The following is a 20,773-nucleotide window of genomic DNA, read 5'->3' on the forward strand; positions in this document are numbered from 1 at the left end:
CCCAGCGCTGTCGTCTCTCCCTGCACTCCCACAACAACAAATCTTTCTAGACTCACACAGACATCTGTGAGGGGAACACAGTGCACGGGTCAGAAATGAGTCGTTTTCCATTCTCTCTTCATTTCATGCAGGCTGGAGTGGTGCAGACTCTCAGCTGTATGTTGTGAGTTTCTCTCCTCTGCTCTCAGCACCAGCCAGGCCCTGGCAGAGCTGAACCTTTGGGGGACAAAGCTGGGAGATTCAGGAGTGCAGGTGTTGTGTGAGGGACTGAGACATCCCAACTGCAAACTGCAGAAAATACTGTAAGTACCGGCTGGTCTCCTCCAGTCTGTGCCTGCTAGCACGGTAGCTCTGGCTGCTGGGTTTCCAGAATTGTAATGCTTGCGCTCCCACCAGCCCCAGGCCCTGCACCTTCCACTCCATAGAAATATACAGCTGAAAGGGATCTCAAGAGGTCATCGAGTTCATCCCACAGTGCAGAGGCAGAATTAAGTAAACGTAGCCCATCCCTGACAGGTGTTTGTCTCACCTGTTCTTAAAAACCTCCAAGGATAGGATTCCACGGTCTCCCTAGGTAACTTGTTCCAGGGCTTTACTATCCTTATAGTTTGAATGTGTTTCCTAATATCAACCTAAATCTCTCTTGCTGCTGATTCAGCTGATTACTCCTTGTCCTACCCTTGGTGGACATGGAGAACAATGGATCACCATTCTCTTTATAACAACCTTTTACATAGTTGAAGACTTATGTTGCCCCTCAGCTTCTCTTCTGTAGACTAAACATGCCCAATTCTTTCACTCTTTTCTTGTGGAGCTTGTTTTCTAAACCTCTTTTCACTTTTGTTGCTCTCATCTGGACTCTAATTTGTCAACATCTTTCTTGAACTGTGATGCCCCAAACTGGACATAGTTGTCCAGCTAAGGCCTCACCGGTGATGAGTAGAATGGGACACTCACCTCCCATGTCTTACCTATGACTCTCCTGCTAATACACCCTACAGTGATATTAGCCTTTTTCCAAAAAATGCATCACACTGTTTACTCATATTCACTTTGTGATCCACTATAACCCCCTGATCGTTTTCTGCAGTACTGCTGCCTAGCCAGTTTTTCCCCCATTTTGTAGTTGTGCATTTGATATTTTACCTTCCTAACTGCAGAACATTGCATGTCTCTAATATGATAAATTTCAGACCAATTTTCCAATTAATCAAGATCATTTTGAATTCTAATCCTGTCTTCTAAAATTGTTTGTAACCCCTCCCAGCTTGGTGCCATCTGCAGATGTTATAAGTGTACTTGCCACTCCATCATTTAAGCTGTTATTGAAAATATTGAGCAGTACCGGACCCAGGACAGACCCTTGCAGGACCCCACGTGGTATATCCGCCCAGGGGTAGTTTCAGGCCAAACTTGCAGGGCCAGCAAAGCTCTGAAGACTCAGATACAACAGCAAATGTCTTATTGAGAGTTGGGAAGAGGCAGCAGGAGTATGTGGTGGTACATGGTCCTAGCACTGCACGGCAGCAAGACTTTGGCAATCAGGAAGGATATTTCCTCACAAGCAAATCTCAGTCAGCAAAGCAAAACAACTTAAATACATCAAATCACAAACCACCCCAGCCTGAGGCTCGCTCAGCCTGAATTTGCAGCCATCTCAACCCACAGCCATTCTGTGCCCACTGGCTCCCCAACAGCTCTTTTGATAACCCTTTCCCTGAGCACCTGTGCAAGGACAGATGGAAGGAAGCCACAATTAACCCCTTACTCACTGAGGACCTGGGATGTCCCTGGCCCCTAAGTATATGGCTAGTGGCACATGTGGCAAGAGCCATCCTTCCCTCCCTCCAGAATGGAAATGAAACCCTCTCCAGACAGACACTGACACCAGTGAGGGAACCACAGCCAACAGGGAGGAAACAAATGATCACTTCCCTCTCTGTGTATTTGTCTCTTGTAGGTTGGGGAGTTGCAGCCTCACAGCTGCTTGCTGTGGGGATCTCTCCACTATTCTCAGCACCAGCCACAGCCTGACAGTGCTGGAACTGTTGGATAACAAACTGGGGGATTCAGGCGTGGAGCTGCTGTGTGAAGGACTGAAACATCCGGACTGCAAACTGCAGAAACTAGTGTAAGTAATAGCTAATTTCCTGCAGTCAGTGCTTATTAACATTGTACTACAGTGACCTGAGCTTTGTCTACTGAGGCATTCGTATTCCTGACAGCTGTGGGAAACTCAATATTTCCCCTATTCTGCATTGTGATCCCACTGGTTAGGGCACTCACCTGAGATGTGAGAGGCACAGGTTAAAGTCACTGCTCTGCCTGATTTGGGGGGAGACGAAGCTGAGTCTCACACAGGCCAGGTGAATGCCCCAACCACGGGGCTACTGGCTGTTCTAGTCTTGCTCTCTCTGTAGTTTTGCCCTGACAGTCCAGCATGGCTAGGAAAAACCTTCGCAACAGAACTTCCATCAACACCGAGACATTCCCACAAAAAGTTTGTGACTAATCTGCATTTTATGATGAAAAAACTATTTCACTGAAAAAATCCCAAACAGTTCATCTAATGACCACCCAAAAACACCTACTCTCCTCCTGCATACAGCTGAGAGACCCCACTGCACTGAAGATTTGTCGTATTTTACTAGACAGAAGTTGGGTCACACAGAGCCTCTTCATGCCTCATAGACGTTTTCTGTAGGTCCTCTGTTTATTTTACTCACTAAGGTTTGGTCCACACTAGAATGTTAGGTTGACCCAGCTATGTCACTCAGGGGCATGAAAAATTCACATCCCCCCCCCCCCCCGAGAGACTTAGTTAAGCCGATCTAAGCCCCAGTGTAGACAACGCTAGGTCACTCACTGGGCATGGCATCCTGCTGGGAGCACATGGCTCCAGGATCTGCACTGGTTGCTCATTGGTCTCTGGGTGGAGTTTAAGAGGCTACATGACCTGGGACCAGCCTACCTGAGGGATTGTGTTTGGCACTGGGCCAGACTGCCCCAACTGCAGTCAGCATAGGCACCTGAGCTGACCCCCCTGCTTTGTTATAAAAGAGAAGGGATGGTTGGTCTCTGAGGGCTCTGGGAAAGACGGTTACTCACCTTTGTAACTGTTGTTCTTCGAGATGTGTTGCTCATATCCATTCCAATTAGGTGTGTGCACGCCGCATGCATGTTCGTTGGAGATTTTTACCCTAGCAACACCCAGCGGGTCGGCTGGGCGCCGCTATGGCACCGAATATATACCCCTGCCGACCTGTCCGCTCCTCAGTTCCTTCTTGCCGGCTACTCCGACAGTGGAGAAGGAGGGCGGGTTTTGGAATGGATATGAGCAACAGATCTTGAAGAACAACAGATACAAAGGTGAGTAACCGTCTTTTCTTCTTCGAGTGCTTGCTCATATCCATTCCAATTAGGTGAATCCCAAGCCTTACCTAGGCTGTGGGGTCGGAGTGAGAAACTGCAGAATGCAAAACTGCTAAGCCGAAGGCTGCATCGTCTCTGGATTGTTGCACCAGGGTATAATGGGAAGCAAAGGTGTGTACCGAAGACCAAGTAGCAGCCCGACATATCTCCTGAATAGGTACTCGGCCTAAGAAGGCAGTCGACGAGGCCTGGGCCCTGGCAGAATGTGCGGTAATATGACTGGGAGAGGTATGCACTAGATCATAGCAAGTCCGGATGCACGCTGTTACCCAGGATGAAATCCTCTGAGAAGAGGTGGGCTGGCCTTTCATCCGGTCCGCCACTGCAACAAAGAGTTGGGGCATTTTGCGGAAGGGTCTTGTAAGATGAGCGCCCTACGGACGTCAAGCGAATGTAACTGCTGCTCCCTACGAGATGTATGCAGTTTGGGGAAGATGACCGGGAGGAATATGTCCTGGTTGAGGTGAAAGGCCGAGACTACTTTCCAGAGGAATGCCGGATGTGGGCGTAGCTGCACCTTGTCTTTGTGGAACACCATGTACGGTGGGTCCATCATCAGAGCCCGAAGCTCGGAGACTCTCATAGCCGATGTACTGGCCACAAGGAAGACTGTTTTCCATGATAAGTATAGGAGTGAACAGGTTGCTAATGGCTCGAACGGGGGGGACATAAGTCTCATCAGGACTAAATTGAGGTCCCAGGAAGGGGTGGGGCGACATATTAAGGGGTATAGATGCTCCAAGCCTTTGAGGAACCTCGAGACCATAGGGTGGGAGAAGACAGAGTATGCTCCTTCTCCAGGGTGGAAAGTAGAAATAGCCGCCAAGTGCACTCGCAAAGATGAGATAGCGAGGCCTTGTTGTTTAAGATACCAGAGGTAGTCCAAAATAGTGGGGATGAGAACCTCTGTAGGTGCGACATTTCGCGTTTGGCACCAGCAAGAAAACCGCTTCCACTTGGTTAAGTAAGTAGACCGAGTAGAAGGTTTCCTGCTACCCAGGAGTATCTCTTGCACCGGTGCAGAACAGCGTAATTCCGATTGGGTTAACCATGCAGGAGCCATGCCGTTAGATGGAGGGATTGCAGGTCTGGGTGGAGAAGCCTGCCGTGGTCCTGCGTTATCAGATCCTGATGAAGGAGCAGGGGGATCGGGTGGGCTATCGAGTGGTCCAGCAACGTGGTATACCAGTGTTGCTGGGGCCACGCAGGGGCGATCAGGATCAGTCAAGCCCTGTCCCTGCGAAGCTTTACGAGAACCCTGTGCACCATCGGGAAGGGTGGAAAGGCGTAAAGCAGGTGGTTCGCCCAAGAGATTAGGAAGGTGTCCGATATTGAGCCTGGGGTGAGACCCTGGAAGGAGCAGAACCTCTGACACTTCCTGTTGTTGCGGGAAGCGAAGAGGTCTATGTGGGGAAAGCCCCACTTCTGGAAGATGGAATGTGCAATGTCCGGGCGAAGTGACCACTCGTGGGAGAGAGAGGATCTGCTGAGATGGTCTGCCAGAGTGTTCCGGACCCCTGGGAGGAAAGACGCTACAAGGTCTATGGAGTGGGCTATACAAAACTCCCACAGTTGGATCGCCTCCTGACAAAGGGGGGAGGATCGAGTCCCTCCCTGCTTCTTTATGTAGTGCATTGCTGTTGTGTTGTCCGTGAGTACTAGAACACAACGGCCCTGCAGATGATGTTGGAATGTCTGGCAGGCGAGGCGAACTGCTCTCAGCTCCTGGACGTTTATGTGCAACGCTAGCTCTTGAGAAGACCAGAGACCTTGCGTGCGACGATGGCCTAGGTGTGCTCCCCAGCCGAGAGACGACGCATCCATTGTTAGGGATACTGAGGGCTGTCTCGGTTGGAACAGCATTCCTGCACACACCAGGGGAGATGTTAGCCACCAATTGAGGGAGCCTAAGACGCTCCGAGGAACGGTGACGACCATGTCTATGGCGTCCCTGCCTGGACAGTAAACCGAGGTGAGCCAGGTTTGAAGGGGACGCAGGCGTAATTTGGCGTGCTTGGTTACAAAAGTGCACGCAGCCATGTGACCGAGAAGGCTGAGGCAGGTGCGGGCCGAGGTCGTCGGAAAAGTTTGAAGGCTCCTATGACCAAGGTTATTGCCTGAAAACGGGGTAGTGGAAGGCAGGCTGTTGCGAGTTTTGAGTCTAGCACGGCCCCAATGAATTCTGTTCTTTGAGTGGGCACGAGAGTAGACTTCTCTAGATTGATCATCAGGCCCAACTGCTCGAATAGGTCCGTGATGATGGCAACATGCCTGGTAACTTGGGCTTCGGAGGTCCCGCGAATAAGCCAGTCGTCTAGGTAAGGAAAGACGTGTATTCGCCAACAACAGAGGAAGGCGGCCACTACAGCCATGCACTTTGTAAATACGTGCGGGGCGGTGGAGACGCCAAATGGAAGGACCGCAAATTGAAAATGTTGATGGTGCACCATAAACTATAGGTACCGTCTGTGCGGAGGGTAAATGGTGATGTGAAAGTATGCGTCCTTCATGTCGAGAGCAGCTAACCAATCTCCGGTATCCAAGGATGGGATAATGGTCCCCAGGGAAACCATGCGGAATGTCAACTTTTTCAGAAAGATGTTGAGACCGCGCAGGTCCAAGATAGGTCGAAGACCTCCTTTCGCCTTGGGGATTAGGAAATATCGGGAGTAAAATCCTTTGCCCCTGAACTCCTCTGGCACCTCCTCTACAGCTCCGATAGAGAGGAGCGTACGAACCTCTTGCCAGAGGAATTGCTCGTGAGAAGGGTCCCTGAAGAGGGACGGGGAGGGAGTAAAATAAATTGGAGGTGGTATCCAGACTCCACTGTGCGTAGGACCCAATGATCTGAGGTTAATTGGGCCCACGCAGGGAGGAAGGAGGAAAGGCGGTTGGAAAACTGGAGGGGATCCTGGGGAAGGACTGGTGCTCTGCTCTCGGGCGCACTTCAAAAGTTCGGTTTTGGTCCCGCTGATGGTTTGGCAGAACCATTATTCTGGCCCCCTTGGGAATCCGATTGCCGTCTGCGGTTCCCGCGACCACACCTCCTGCTAAAATCTTGTCGTGGTCTGGGTGGTGGGTAAGGGCGCTAAGGTTGGGTACGGAAGGACCTCCGTTGGGTTTGCGGGGTATGCATCCCGAGGGAACGCATGATGACGCGATTGTCTTTGAGACTCCGGAGTCTAGGGTCCATTTTCTGAGAGAAAAGGCCCTGTCCATCAAACGGAAGGTCCTGAATAGTGTGTTGCAGATCAGGAGGTAGACCTGTAACCACGATATTCTCCGCATCGTAATCCCCAAGGCCACGGTTCTGGCCGCCGAGTCAGCAGCGTCAAGGGAGGCTTGCAGGGAAGTCCATGCCACTTTCTTCCCTTCCTCCAGAAGGGCTTGAAATTCCAGGCGGGAATCCTGTGGGACCAGTTCAGCGAACTTACCCACCGATTGCCAGGTATTATAATTATACCTGCTGAGCAGGGCCTGTTGGTTGGCTACCCGTAGCTGGAGGCCCCCGGCGGAGTAGACTTTACGCCCCAGCAGATCCATCCGTCTAGCCTCCCGTGATTTGGGGGCAGGGGCTTGCTGTCCATGGCGCTCTCACTCATTCACGGATTGAACGGCCAGAGAGCATGGAGGAGGATGGGTATATAAGTATTCGTACCCTTTAGAGGGTACCATGTATTTCCTTTCCACGCCAAATGGTGTCCGCTTTGGCTTAGATGGAATGGATGAATGGCAGAGTCACGCGAGTTGGGGCATCTGCTGAGAGTATGTCAATGACTGGGTCTTCCACTTCCAGGACCTCCTCCACCTGGATGTTGATATTTAGGGCGACTTGCTGAAGAAGGTCCTGGTGGGCTCGGAGGTCGATCAGGGGTGGGCCCGATGACGAAGTGCCGGCTACTGCCTCGTACGGTGAAGAGGACAACGACAGACCCAGCACGGTTGGCTCATTTAGTAACTCCTGTTCCGGAGGAGCATCAGGGTCCGGGAACACCTGAGGGTCCGGCGCAAGAGCCGACTCATCTGTACCCGTTGGAGGAGGGCGGCTAACAGTGGCCTCTGGTGCACGATGTTCCGACGGGATGGAACGAGGTGGAACCATGGGTTCGCCTTGGGCCTGGTGATATGCCAAAGGCGTCCAGAAGGACCACTGACGCGTGTGTTCCGAGCCTGAGCCTCCTGGAGGACACGGCTCTGCGTTTCTGAGTTCCCATATGCGGAGCTATCCACGTGCGAAGACTCAGATGGGTGCCGTGATGGCCATGGCGGAGCAGAGAGTGTGTGAGGAGGAGCCCTGTGAGCATGGTACCAGACGTTGTGCCGTGCCAGAGAGCGGTTCCGGGAGTCGTACCGGTGCCGAGAAGTTGACCGGGACCTGCGACCAGTACGGTGTCGGGAAGTCGACTGGGATCGTGAAGCTCTATGGTGAGAGCGGCTGCAGCACGAACGGTGCCGGGAGCTGGACCGCCATCTGCAGTACCGGTCCAGAGAGCGGGACCTTGAGCGGTGCCACGAGTACAACCGGTACCGGGACTGCGAGCGGCGTCTAGATCGGGATCAGCAACGAGATCGGGAACGCTGTCGAGACCTCAATCTGGAGTGGTGCCTGCCTGCGGCATCGATGGAAGGTGGCCTGACGAGGGCAGGCTTCCCTGTTGACGCAATAACCTGCACCAGCAGTGCCAGGGGTTGAGGCAGGGAGGGCTCCGTTAGGGCAATCAGTTCCCTCGCCGTCAAAAAGGTCTCTGGCGTGGTGGGAACGACAAGCTCTACTGAGGCATGTGCCGGGGAGCTATCCTGCACCGGACTCGACGGCTCTTGCCTGGCCAGAATCAATGGTGCCGAACCTGCCAGTGCTGCAGCAGTTGTTGGTACCAGGCAACTCAGCTTTGGCTGGTGCTCAGACCGCGGTGCAGATATCAGAGCCGCAGGAGCTTTAACCTTTTTGGCACGCGAGGAGAGGGAGCGGTGCCGGGCTGGCTTCTGGGCCGGTGCCGGCTGGTGCCAGGGCATCTTGGCGGTGCCGGCGCTCTCCGGTGCCGATGGGGCACTTCTCCCCGGCGCGGAATGTGAGGTACTCGGTGCCGAAGATGGAGGGGTGAGGGCCGCCTCCATTAGGAGCTGCTTAAGACGAAAGTCCCGCTCCTTTTTAGTCCGCGGCTTAAACAACTTGCAAATCCGACACGTATCTGTGAGATGGGATTCCCCCAGGCACTTTAGGCAGGAGTCGTGGGGGTCTCCCGTTGGTATCAGCCGCCAGCAGACCGAGCACGGTTTCAAGCCCGGTGAACCAGGCATGAGCCTGGGCACCGGGAGAGGGGGAGGGCTAATCCCCAACCCTCTGAACTATATACACTAACTATGTTAACAATAGGTTATGAAAAGTATTAATTACAACTATGAACTATAAAACTATATACACAATAAGAACTAGAACGAGTGAATAGCTAGAGAAGTGGAGATCAGCTAAGCCGCGCTCCACTGTTCCAACGACCGATCCGGGCAGTAAGAAGGAACTGAGGAGTGGACGGGTCGGCAGGGGTATATATTCGGTGCCATAGCGGCGCCACGCCAGAGGGCGCCCAGCCGACCCGCCAGGTGTTGCTAGGGTAAAAATCTCCGACGAACGTGCACGCAGCATGTGCACACCTAATTGGAATGGATATGAGCAAGCACTCAAAGAACTTGCCCTTCCCCTCAGTCCAAAATACTCCACGTTTAGGAACCTTCTGGGCATGCTGCAACGAGCCTCTGTTTGATCGGGTTTTAGAGAGGGTTGAGGGGTGGGAAGGTGCTTTCTGTAGCTGGATGGATGAGTTCCTATTAGAATAATTAATTTAGTGCTACAGGGGTTTTGGTTGTAGCACTAATTGTGTGTTAGAGGTCTAGAGCAGGGGTGGGCAAACTTTTTGGCCTGAGGGCCACATCTGGGAATAGAAGTTGTATGGTGGGCCGTGAATGCTCACAAAATTGGGGTTGGGAGAGCAGGTTCTAGTGTGGGGCCAGAAATGAGGAGTTCAGGGTGCAGGAGGGGACTCTGAGCTGTGGCACGGAGTGGGGTGTGTGGGAGGGATGGGGGCTCCGGCTGATGGTGCGGGCTCTGGGGTGGGGCTGGGGATGCAGAGTTTAGGGTACAGGAGAGTGCTCCAGGCTGGGATCGAGGGGTTTGGAGGGCAGGAGGGGGATCAGGGCTGTGGCAGGGGTTTGGGGTGCAGGAAGGGGTGAAGGCTGGGGCTGTAGGTTCTGGGGTGGGGTTGGGGATGAGGGGTTTGGAGTGCAGGAGGGTGCTCTAGGCTGGGATGGAGGGATTCAGAGGGCAGGAGGGGGATCAGGGCTGGGGCACGGTGTTGGGGTTTGGGGAGAGGCTCATGGGTGCAGGCTCTAGCTGGCACTTACCTCAAACAGCTCCCAGAAGCAGCAGCATGTCCCTTCTCCGGCTCCTATGCAGAGGCGCTGCCAGGTGGCTTTGCACGTTGCCCCGTCCGCAGGCATTGCCACTGCAGTTCACATAGGAGCACCAGAGGAGGACATTGGAGTGCGTAGGAGCCGGAGCAGGACTATGCTGCATGGAGCCCCCAACCCTGCTCCCCAGCTGAAGCGCCAGAGTGGGGCCACATGGCCACTTCCGGGAGCTGCGTGGAACAGCCCCGACCCTGCTCCCTGGCTGCAGAACCGGAGCACCAGAGCAGGGCAAGCCCCAGACCCCACTCCCCAGTGGGAGCTTGAGGGTTGGCTTAAAATGTTAAAATGGGCGTAGTTTGCCCACCCCTGGTCTAGAGCTTCATGTAGGAGTCTTTTTGTAAGCTGAATCAAAATGAAATGATTTCTGTATTGCTTCCAAATTAAGAATCACTTTAGAGTTACACACAGGTATCAAGGAGGAGAAATGCAGAGGAAGAGGCATAAACAAGTCATCATTTTGCTCTCTGTATATCTTCATATCCTACAGACTGGGGTATTGTGATCTCACAGTTGCTTGTTGTGGGGATCTGTCCTCTGTTCTCAGCACCAGCCAGACCCTGACCAGAGCTTGGCGTAAGGTGGAACAACCTAGGAGATTCAGGAGTGCAGCTGCTGTGTGAAGGATTAAAACATCCAAACTGCAAATTACAGATACTGGAGTAAGTACTAGCTGGTTCCCTTTAGTCTGTGCCTGTTAACACTGTGGTTTGGTGAGTTACACTCGGTTTATCAGGATCACAATACCCTGCATGGAACCCAACCATGGACCAGCACCACTCTGCTCCCAAGGCAAAGAACAGAGACTCACTTATGTCTTCACTGGTCACATTTTGCTAGTTAAACAACTGAATAATCAGAGCATTGCAGAACATAGGGCTAGAAGGGGCCACAAGGATCAGCTGCTCTAACTCCCACCAAGATGCAGGAGTTCTGGATACTGTAGTGGGCTCAGTCCCCAGGCCCTGTTCAGCAGGCAAAGTAGCTGGGCAGTTGCCCTAAAGGGGCAGCCAAAGGTCCCTCAATACAGGGTAATCCTTAGGTGGTGCAAAGCAGGTCTAACCACATTTTTGGCACCCTTCCACAGCATCCCTCCTGCCTCAGCAGAGGAAGGGCAGAGAGGTTAGGAGAGGCAGGGTGGAGTGCAATGGCGCTTCACCGGATCCTAGCCTGGCACAGCAGCTGGGGTAACTTAGAGCAGCCCTGAGGTTCCTCCAAGTTATACCAGAGGCTGTTTTGGCCCCCACCTGGCCCAGGATCAGTGCAGTAGGAAGGTGGGTTACAGCCAATATCTTCTCCTCGAAGTCTCTCAGCAGTGCCAGATGTGAACTGAGTGTAGCCGAGGACAGAATCTGGTGGCTTTTAGCAAACCACAAATGCAGCATATTTTGATGTTAGAAAACAATGACTTTACTCACTAAGGCAGTAACAACCCCACATGTGTGCACACTGCTCTGAACTGGAGCGGTCACTCCTGCTCTCCCAAAAGGGCTGTTAAGAAAAGGAAATTGAACGTGGTTCTGTTCTCCCAAAATGGCTGTAAACAGTAATGTGAATAAACAACATCAACATTGCATCCGACGAAGTGGGTATTCACCTATGAAACCTCATGCTCCAATATGTCTGTTAGTCTATAAGGTGCCACAGGACTCTTTGCTGCATCAACATTAATTTCCCACAAAGGGACTGGGACTCTCCTCTGATCATTACCCATCATTTCACAATATCATAGAAGAATAGGATTGGAAGAGACCTCAGGAGATCATCTAGTCCAACTCCCTGCTCAAAGCAGGACCAATTATCAACTAAATCATCTCAGCCAGGACTTTTTCAAGCCAGGCCTTAAAAACCTCTAAGGAAGGAGATTCCACCACCTCCCTAGGTAACCCATTCCAGTGTTTCAACCCCCTCCTAGTGAAAAAGTATTTCCTAATATCCAACCTAAACCTCCCACACTGCAGCTTGAAACCATTAGTCGTTGTTCTGTCATCAGGTACCACTGAGAACAGTCTAGATCCATCCTCTTTGGAACCCCCTTTCAGGTAGTTGAAGGCTGCTATCAAATCCCCCCTCACTCTTCTCTTCTGCAGACTAAATAATCCCAGTTTCCTCAGCCTCTCCTCATAAGTCATGTGCCCCAGCCCACTAATCATTTTTGTTGCCCTCCACTGGACTCTCTCCAATTCGTCCACATTCCTTCTATAGTGGGGGGACCAAAACTAGACGCAATACTCCAGATGTGGCCTCACCAGTGCCGAAGAGAGGGGAATAATCACGTCCCTCGATCTGCTGGCAATGCTCCTACTAATGCAGCCCAATATGCCATTAGCCTTCTTGGAAACAAGGGCACACTGCTGACTTATGTCCAGCTTCTCATCCACTGTAATCCCCAGGTCCTTTTCTGGAGAACTGCTGCTTAGACAGTCGGTCCCCAGCCTGTAGCAGTGCGTGGCCAAATCTGCACTGTCACCCGAGCTACTGATAACACAGCCTAGTCAGCAGGTATGTCACTGAGAACCGGCTGTGGGCTGGCACCCAGTGCCCTTTCTGGCCCATCCTTCTCATGGCAGCTAATTCAGGGCTGGTCTGCAACCCCACTGGCCAGAGCTCAGCCCAGTCATCTCTGGTCTCCTCAGCATCTCTGTGCATTGTCCTCCTGTGTCACCTAGCCTTAGCAATTGCCTCTCGCCTCCTGCTTGCAGGCTGCTCCACCCCCATATGTCCTGGTGCTGCTGCTCCCAGCCCACCAGCCACAGCCTGCTTCTCTGATCAGCTCTCACCTTCCCACCTGCCTCCTTGCCCTGGCTCTCAGGAGACCACTGCCAGGCTTTCTGTCCTCGCTGCCTAGTCTGTTGCTCATCCTCCCACACACTGGCCATCTTGCTCTCCCAGCCTGATCCCTTCTGTCCACAGGATGTCACTTCTCTTTCCTTGTCATTCTGGTTAACACAGCGCCCCCTACTAGTGAGTTGATAATCTAAGTTCTTCCTCTACCAGAATAACCAAGGGCTTAGTCCTTTCTCTTCATATCATTCTAGATGGGAGAGGGGTAGCCAGTAGGGAACCAGCAGGTCATTACAGCATATTGTTAGAATTACCCCTCCCATTAGAAATAGCACCTGTGACAAGAGGGCCAATGTTTGTATGGTGGGTCCTGCGCTTTTCTTGGGGGTTGGGGGGCTAAGACACCACCCCTTTCCCCTGGCGAGGGCCCCACTAGTGGCCCTGGAAGGTGGTAGAGGAGGGAAGCGGGGAAGGGGCCTGGGTTTTCTCCTCACTCTGAGTCCCTCTCAACCTCTGTGGGTTTCTTACCCCTTTCCCCCTTGGGTGGGGTTATCCTCAGTCCTTAGATGTTGGGGGAGGGAGTCTTCCTTACTTTGGTTCTCTGGTCTTTCAAATCTCAAAACACACCTCCAAGCTCCAGTCCTCTCTCTTTCCTACTCCTCCCCTGACTGACTGAAGCAAGGGATTTCATTAGGTTCCTGATGGAGCCTTAACTGACTACAGGTGCTACAATTAACCTGTAGCAACCCTCCCTAGTGTACAGGGAACTACACCTTAATTAGCCTAGGGCTACCACTCTACCACTGCTCCCAGGCCCTCCTGTATCACACATCTCAATCTACCTGTCCCTTCAACTCATCTGAACAATCGCATATAGAACACACAGTAACTGACACAACACCTGCACTTGGTAAAGTATTCCCTCCAGGACTTGCAGTGTTTAAGACGAGAGGGTGTGTTTCTATGGGGGTCCTACAGGGATCGCTTGTCCCTATGCTTTGTAACATTTTTATCAATGACCTGGCAGGCAACATAGTATCACTGATAAAGTTTGCAGATAACACAAAAATTGCTAAAGGGGAAATAATGTAGAGCACAAGTTACTGCTCTACATTACTGTGATCTGTATTGCTTGGGAAATTGAGCACAAGAGAACAATATGTGCATTTTAGTACAGACCAGTAGAAATGTGTACATCTAGGAACAAAGAATGTAGGCCACACTTACAGGATGGGGAACCCTATCTTGGAAAGCAGTGACTCTGAAAAAGACTTGAGAGGGTACGGTGGATAATCAACTAAGCATGAGCTCCCAGTGCGATGCCGTGGCCAAAAGGGCTAATGGATGTATAAAGAGAAGAATCTCGAGTAGGAGTCGAGGTTATTTTACCTCTGTATTTGCCACTGGTGTGATGGCTGCTGGAATATTGTGTCTAGTTCTGGTGCCCACAGTCCAAGAAGGATGTTGATAAATTGGAGAGGGTCCTGAGAAGAGCCATGAGAATAATACAAGGATGGGAAAACCTGCCTTATAGTGACAGACTTCGATCTACTTAGCTTAGGAAAGAGAAGGATACAGGGTGACATGATCACAGTGTACAAGTACCTACGTGGGGAACAAATATTTGATAACGGGCTCTTCAGTGTAGCAGAGGAAAGTATAACAGGATCCAATGGCTGGAAGTTGAAGCTAGACAAATTCAGACTGGAAATAAGGTTCCGTGAGGGTAGCTAACCACTGGGACAATTTCCCAAGGGTAGTGGTGGATTCTCTATCACTGGCAATTCTAAAATCAAGATTGAATATTTTTGTCTACAAGTTCTGCTCTGGTTCAAACAGGAAACGTTTGGGGGACGTCCTGTACTGCAAGTCAGACCAGATGATCACAGTGGGCCCTTCTGGCCTTGGAATTTATGACTAATCCCAAAGGCTCCTCTCAGAGCACTGTGGTTTACTGTACATGCCTAGAATGAAAACTGCTGTTGCCAGCGAATGGGGCAAAAATAAGCAGTCACAAATCTTTGTATCTCTCTGGCTCCTGCAGACTGAGTGGTTGCCATTTCACAGCTGCTTGTTGTGGGGATCTCGCCTCTGCTCTCAGCACCAACCAGACACTGACAGAGCTGATTTTGGGAGAGAAAACAATGGACAATTCAGGTGTAAAACAGTTGTGTGAAGGACTGAAACACCCAAACTGCAAACTGCAGAAACTGGGGTAAGTTACAAGTGGGCTCCTTTCACAGGTGTTCCTTTCACATGGGGCCAGGCTTTCTAAAGTGCTCAGCATGCAGTAGCTTGTGACTTTTATGGTCAGATTTTCAGAAAAGCCAGCAGCACCCTGGGTAAATGGGACTTCAGTCCCCTTGAACATCCAGCCCCAGTTGTGAGTGCTGAGTTCTTTGGAAAATCTGGCACACAGTGATGTGATTTAAGCTCTTTCTCCTGAGGTCACAGTGTTATTGTCCATGCACCCAAGAACTGGCACCTAGTCTCCTCCTGCAGAGAAAGGAAGAGAGATCCACTGCTGTGATACCAGTAAAGCTGGGTGACATTTTTTGCTCAAATAGTAAATGTGCAGAAAAATGCAGTTTCAGGATGAAAATATATGCAAATAGAGGTTGCATCTGATGAATAATTTTGGCAAAATAAAAAGCTGACTTTTTTTAAACAAAAGATTTGTTGTGTCACTTAGAAACAATGTTTTGTTTAGAAATGTAGCTAATTTGATTAACTGGTTTTTTGAGGGTAAAAAACACTTAAAAAGAAACTAAAGAAAACCATAAAAAGACCCAATTTTTTTTTCAGATCAAATAAATTTTCATTTGGCACCAAAAAAATTGTTTGTTTGATTTCTTTTAACAACCAAAAAAAACCCCAAAAAACCCTGAAAAATTGAGGTTGTGGTTCAAAATGAACCTTTTCTTTTTTTTTTTTTTCAGTTCAGCCACCAACCTGAAAAAATGTATTATTCATGCAGCTTAACTAGCTTAAACATGGGATAATAAAGTGGCTGTTTGAGCACTTCAAAGGCAGCGTAGTTTTGTGTTAAAATTAGGGTGACCAGACAGCAAGTATGAAAAATTGGGACGGGGTGGGGGCTAATAGAAGCCTATATAAGAAAAAGCCAAAAATCGGGACTGTCCCTATAAAATCGGGACATCTGGTCACCCTAGTTAGAATCTCAGTAAAGAGGACTGAGAATACAAGTCTGGGGTGTTTCACAATTGAATTAAAATAGCCCTCCATGCAAATAATTTACCACCATTTCAATAAATAATTCTGAGACAAAGCCAAACAGACAAAGAGAAAAAGAAAAAGGAAAAGAGAGAAAGGATACAAAGTCAACACCTAATTGTTTCTGTTTAATTTCTTTTTCTGTCTATGATGGCAACTCATTTCCTTCACTCTTCTCCTCTTCATCTTGGTTGTCTGTCTAGTCAGCAGCTCATACAGATACTGGTAGGACTGGAAGGTCCAGCCAGCTCCTTAGGCAACTGACATCTGCCTTTTTCTCCAGAACAATGTCAGGCAGTTTTAAACTGTTTAAAGATCTTCTTAGTTCATAAAAGCTACCAGAGTTTCAGCTTAAGCAGCATTTAAATCCAGCACAGCCGGACAGCTACAAGAGAATGTTTTGAAATTTCCATACCATTGGCCTGAAGGAGAAAAGGCAAATCTATAAAAGAGAGAGAACTAAAAGGACCAGAAATAAAGGAAGATAAAACACTGATGGAAATTAAAAAATGGAAGTAAGTTCTGTGAAGCATTGAGATAGCAAATACATTTGAACAACATCCAGATTTCTACACAGTCCTAGACATCCCCCACGCAGCCTTTGGTTCTGGGATGTTACAACCAAAACACAGGATGACAGCTTTCAAAATTATTTAGATTTAGAACAATAACTTTATAGATTAATAACAATTCAGAAACAAATAAGTTCACTGAAGTCTGTTTTCTTGCTTGCTATAAATGTCACATGCTGACATCTCCCTCCCTCTAAGTGGACCCAGAGTTCCGCATATCACTCAATAGCAGCCTCTTCAGCTGGCAAGGACGGGCCTGGTTAGACTCCAAAGGGAAGCCAGTGCAGATGGTGACTACCGGTGTGGACCAAAAATGTGTGGGATGGGGAAAGAAGATGGGCCCGGATAGTTATGTCTGAACATTCATTGCAATAGTCTTTTGTGTCCATTCCAGAGATGATTTCACTGAAACCAGTGGTGTGCGGCTAACTCTGCTTCAAAGGGACTGTGTTCTCAGGCTTTATGTCTAACACTTTTTCTTGACTTGTCTTCTCCTACAGCTTGAGCAGTTTCAATGTAAATGAAGAAACACAGAGAGAGCTAGATGCTGTGAAAAAGAGGAAACCTGATATGGTTATACATATATGGAAGAATTGGAGAGCAGGAGCACCGACATCGCTCTGGCCTGGCTGTCAGCCTGCTAGCTGGGACAGCAGCTAGAGACAGGACTTGCCTCTTTTAAGGCATCTCTGGCATCACCAAGGACTCCGGATGCATATTCTCCTGCTGGTGTTAAGAGTGAGAACCTCACACTATGGGGAAAATACACTCCCGTTTTGTGAGCTTGTTGAATTTACACATTCAGCCTCCACAGGCGCAGGACTGGAAGAGACTGTCAGGGTTGTGAGAACCAAAGGCTTATCATGTGGAGCTGGTTGGGCTTTTAGGTTCACCCATGGATATCTGCCCACATCCTCAAGGTTGTAGGCCCATGTTGCTTATTGACATAAATGTTGTTTGGTTTCAGTTTTATAAATTGTATTACAACTATTACACCAACAAACTGTATCACCAAAGTGAAGCTACTAATCGTACTACGAAACTAAATGAAGCACAAGAGCAATGCAACTACTCAAACAAAATCAAACCCCGATTAAATTAGTCTCAATGTTGGATCAAAACTATGTCACCAAATTAGTTACCTCATCAGATTAATAAGAACTGATTATTTGTTGTATTAATCCTAAGAAGGGATCTAAGAAGGAGACTGTTTTGGTTATGCATCCCAACTAAAGAATTTTACCCAATCAACCAAATCTATAACTTGGTGCTGGGTAACTATCTTAATACTGTAAGGAGTTTATTATTTAATATCCGAACCACAAGCTCAGAGCCAATTACAAAGCTTCCTCCTGACATTTCAGTGTTTGCTGGTGAACACTTTCCTCCCCTCACCCAGAGCTATTGCAGGCTTTAAAAAAACCACACTCTGCTAAGCAGCAGTTTGACATCTCTTATTTAGCAATTTACAGCTGACAGCTTTGTTTCTCAGGCCTCAAACACACACAGACAACATACTAAAGCGAATGTCTTTGAGACTGTTTTAGGGCTACTTCTACCCGGGGATCTTTCTTTAAGGCGCCTTCCCGGTGTGGATTCTACTGGCGCTCATATGCACATGCTGCATGTACAAACCCAGGCTCTCACACCATCAGATTAGAGAATAAAAAGGGCTGTGACATGTCCAAGTTAACAAAACCAAGGCAAAAATGGAAAAAAGGGAAAAACAAGACATTTAAGATAATGCCCATGCTTGTGCTGGGACTTATTAAACACAAAAAGTCTGCACACACTAAAAAAACTCTGACTGACAGAGCAGGAGGGGGGAACACTAACCCCCCTACCTTTTGGGCTTGATCCTGCTACGACCGCGGGTATATTCACCTATGCAATTTTTATATATTTTTTTCCAACAGATGAGTAGGAGCACCGAGGACTGTAATCTTCTCCCTATTGCCCAGTATCTCTATGACCGGGGGTGTGCACAACTGAATGATCGATCACTTTATACGTATGGTATACCTTTTAGCAGTATTTTCAACAATCACGGTTCATGTCTTCCCCCTTTCGCAGTTCTCCACCAACAAATGTTATGCTTATAAGATGCACATGGGATTTTTTTTTAGGGGAAAAGGCAATATGCCGCGGATACTGGAGATACAACAAGTAGCATATGCATTTAATTACACACATAGATACACTGTCCCGCTAATCGATGTTACAGTTACCAGTTCAGAGGCTGTCTCAGTCTAGAGGCCAGCTAGGTTGATTATGGGTAAGGAGGACCCGGGTTCTGTAGGTCACGACACGAGCTCTGGGGAAGTCTTGGCAGGATGCACACAAAATTTTATGGCAAAGCACCCTGTTTATCTAGTGATTTTTGTTTTATTGGAACCAATTACTTTTTTACCATTATGCTCTAATTAATTGCTGTTTGACAAGGGCTTCTTTTTTAAATTTTTTTTTTTAAATTTTGTTTTGTATTAGTTTTTTGGGGAGTTACCCCATGCTGGTTTCGATTAGTTATTTTGTCTCGATTGAGAGGTGCCTGCCTTATTTTTTAGAGTTGTTAATTTGTCCTTCTTTTTACATGTTAATAGGGGCGTGTGGCAATTTTTTGGTATCTTTACATTGTTTGGGGTGTTTCTTTTAGAACATTTGGTTTGGTGATGGCCTTTACATTATTTTTTTACATACACATTTTTTATTTACACAGAACATTTGAACAGGAACAATAAATTGCAATGCAGGAGAAAACCATTATTGCATTCTTTTATTAATTTTAAAATGCTCATTTTAAACCTACAACAAAGTGGCGAACCCAAGGTCTATTACTGCCTCGAAATTAGCTTTAGACACAAGATTCTGGCTGATGCAATTTTTACCAAAGGCCTGTTAGGCCATTCCTTTCTGCTTTCTGAAATGGTGGCTGGCAGAATATTGTTTAATTATATTATACATTAATACATGCTACATTACCAGTCTTTATTTTTTTATTTTAAATTATACAAAATACAAACATAAGATTTTACTACTACAAGGCCACACAGACCAAGGCCGGTCAATGGCTGTATAGGCAGGTGACTAAACATCTTGGTAGAAGGACTGAGACAGAGGGGTTCTGAGAGTGGGAGGGGGATGAGGGCAGGGGGTTGGGGCATGGGAAGGGGTGCAGGCTGTGGCTGGGGGTGCGGGCTCTGGGATGGGGCTGGGGATGAGGGGTTTTGGGTGCAGAAGGGTGCTCGGGGCTGAGATGGAGGGGTCCAGAGAGTGGGAGGGATTCAGGACTGGGGCAGGGGTTGGGGTGCGGGGAGAGGCTCAAGGGTGCAGGCTCCAGGTGGTGCTTACATCAAGTGGCCCCCGGAAGCAGAGGCGCAACCAAGTGGCTCTGCACGCTGTCCTGTCTGCAGCTGCTATCTCTGTAGCTCCCATTGGCCATGGTTCTTGGCCAATGGGAGCTGTGTGGGCGGTGCTTGGAGCAGGGGCAGCGTGCAGAGCAGAGCCCTCCCTGGCTGCTCCTACATGTAGGAGCCAGAGGGGGGCCATGCCACTGCTTCTGGGAGCTGCACGGAGTGGCCCCCGATCCTGCTTCCTGGCTGGAGTGCCGGAGAGGGGCAACCCCTAGATCCCGCTCCCCAGTGGGAGCTTGACAGCTGAATTAAAATGGTTGGTGGGCCAGATCTGGCCTGAGGGCTGTAATTTTCCCACTCCTGCTCTCAAAAGTCCTTCACACCAACCCCAGCATTAGTGAGCTTCAGGGTGCGAATCACATCTAAAGCTGGGCCTCTGAGGATCTCTACTAGACATCTTTACTTTTCTGTGCCTGGTATAGCCCACTCCTGCAGCATTTCAATGGTATGTTCCAACCAGGGTTCAGACTCCTCTTCCACAGGTATTGCGACGGGACCCCAAGCAAATAACCTTAACTTACGATAGGAGCTTGATGTAGCATGGAACAGCACAACCTTTTCCAATGCTTTCCCCAGTGCTTTTCCCCAGTCATCGGCCAAGGCTGCACCCCCAAGCTAGGAGCTGCTGAGTCAGGGACTAACAAACCTGACCTATTAACCAGTATACAGAGTGATTTCCTCAGATATAAACACAACTGTTTTCCCAGCTTAGTGAACCACTCACCAGGTATTTGTGAGCTCCCCCAAAATGTCACCCTTCTGCTAGGTGGAGCTGGGTTGAATATCTAGGGGTTCCTTTCCATCGATCCAACACCCCTTGAGGGTATGCAGCCATTTGTGCGCACACATGCCCTCATATTTTTACAGGGCTCGGACATTTGA

The 20,773-nt window shown here is 49.2% G+C and overlaps 1 protein-coding gene across 1 annotated transcript in view; it reads left to right on the forward strand.

Moving 5' to 3' along the window:
• Window positions 1-19,365, forward strand: part of LOC127051014 (NACHT, LRR and PYD domains-containing protein 3-like) — a 53,420-nt gene extending 34,055 nt beyond the window's left edge. The window contains 6 exon segments of the mRNA XM_050952801.1: window positions 132-302; window positions 1,961-2,131; window positions 10,439-10,457; window positions 10,459-10,553; window positions 14,720-14,890; window positions 16,982-19,365. Of these exon segments, the coding sequence (XP_050808758.1) occupies window positions 132-302; window positions 1,961-2,131; window positions 10,439-10,457; window positions 10,459-10,553; window positions 14,720-14,890; window positions 16,982-17,141 (787 nt within the window). The 3' untranslated portion in view covers window positions 17,142-19,365.
• The last annotated feature ends 1,408 nt before the right edge of the window (window positions 19,366-20,773 follow it).

Source organism: Gopherus flavomarginatus, chromosome 5 (genome assembly GCF_025201925.1).
Source record: "Gopherus flavomarginatus isolate rGopFla2 chromosome 5, rGopFla2.mat.asm, whole genome shotgun sequence".
Taxonomy (NCBI): Eukaryota; Metazoa; Chordata; order Testudines; family Testudinidae; genus Gopherus; species Gopherus flavomarginatus.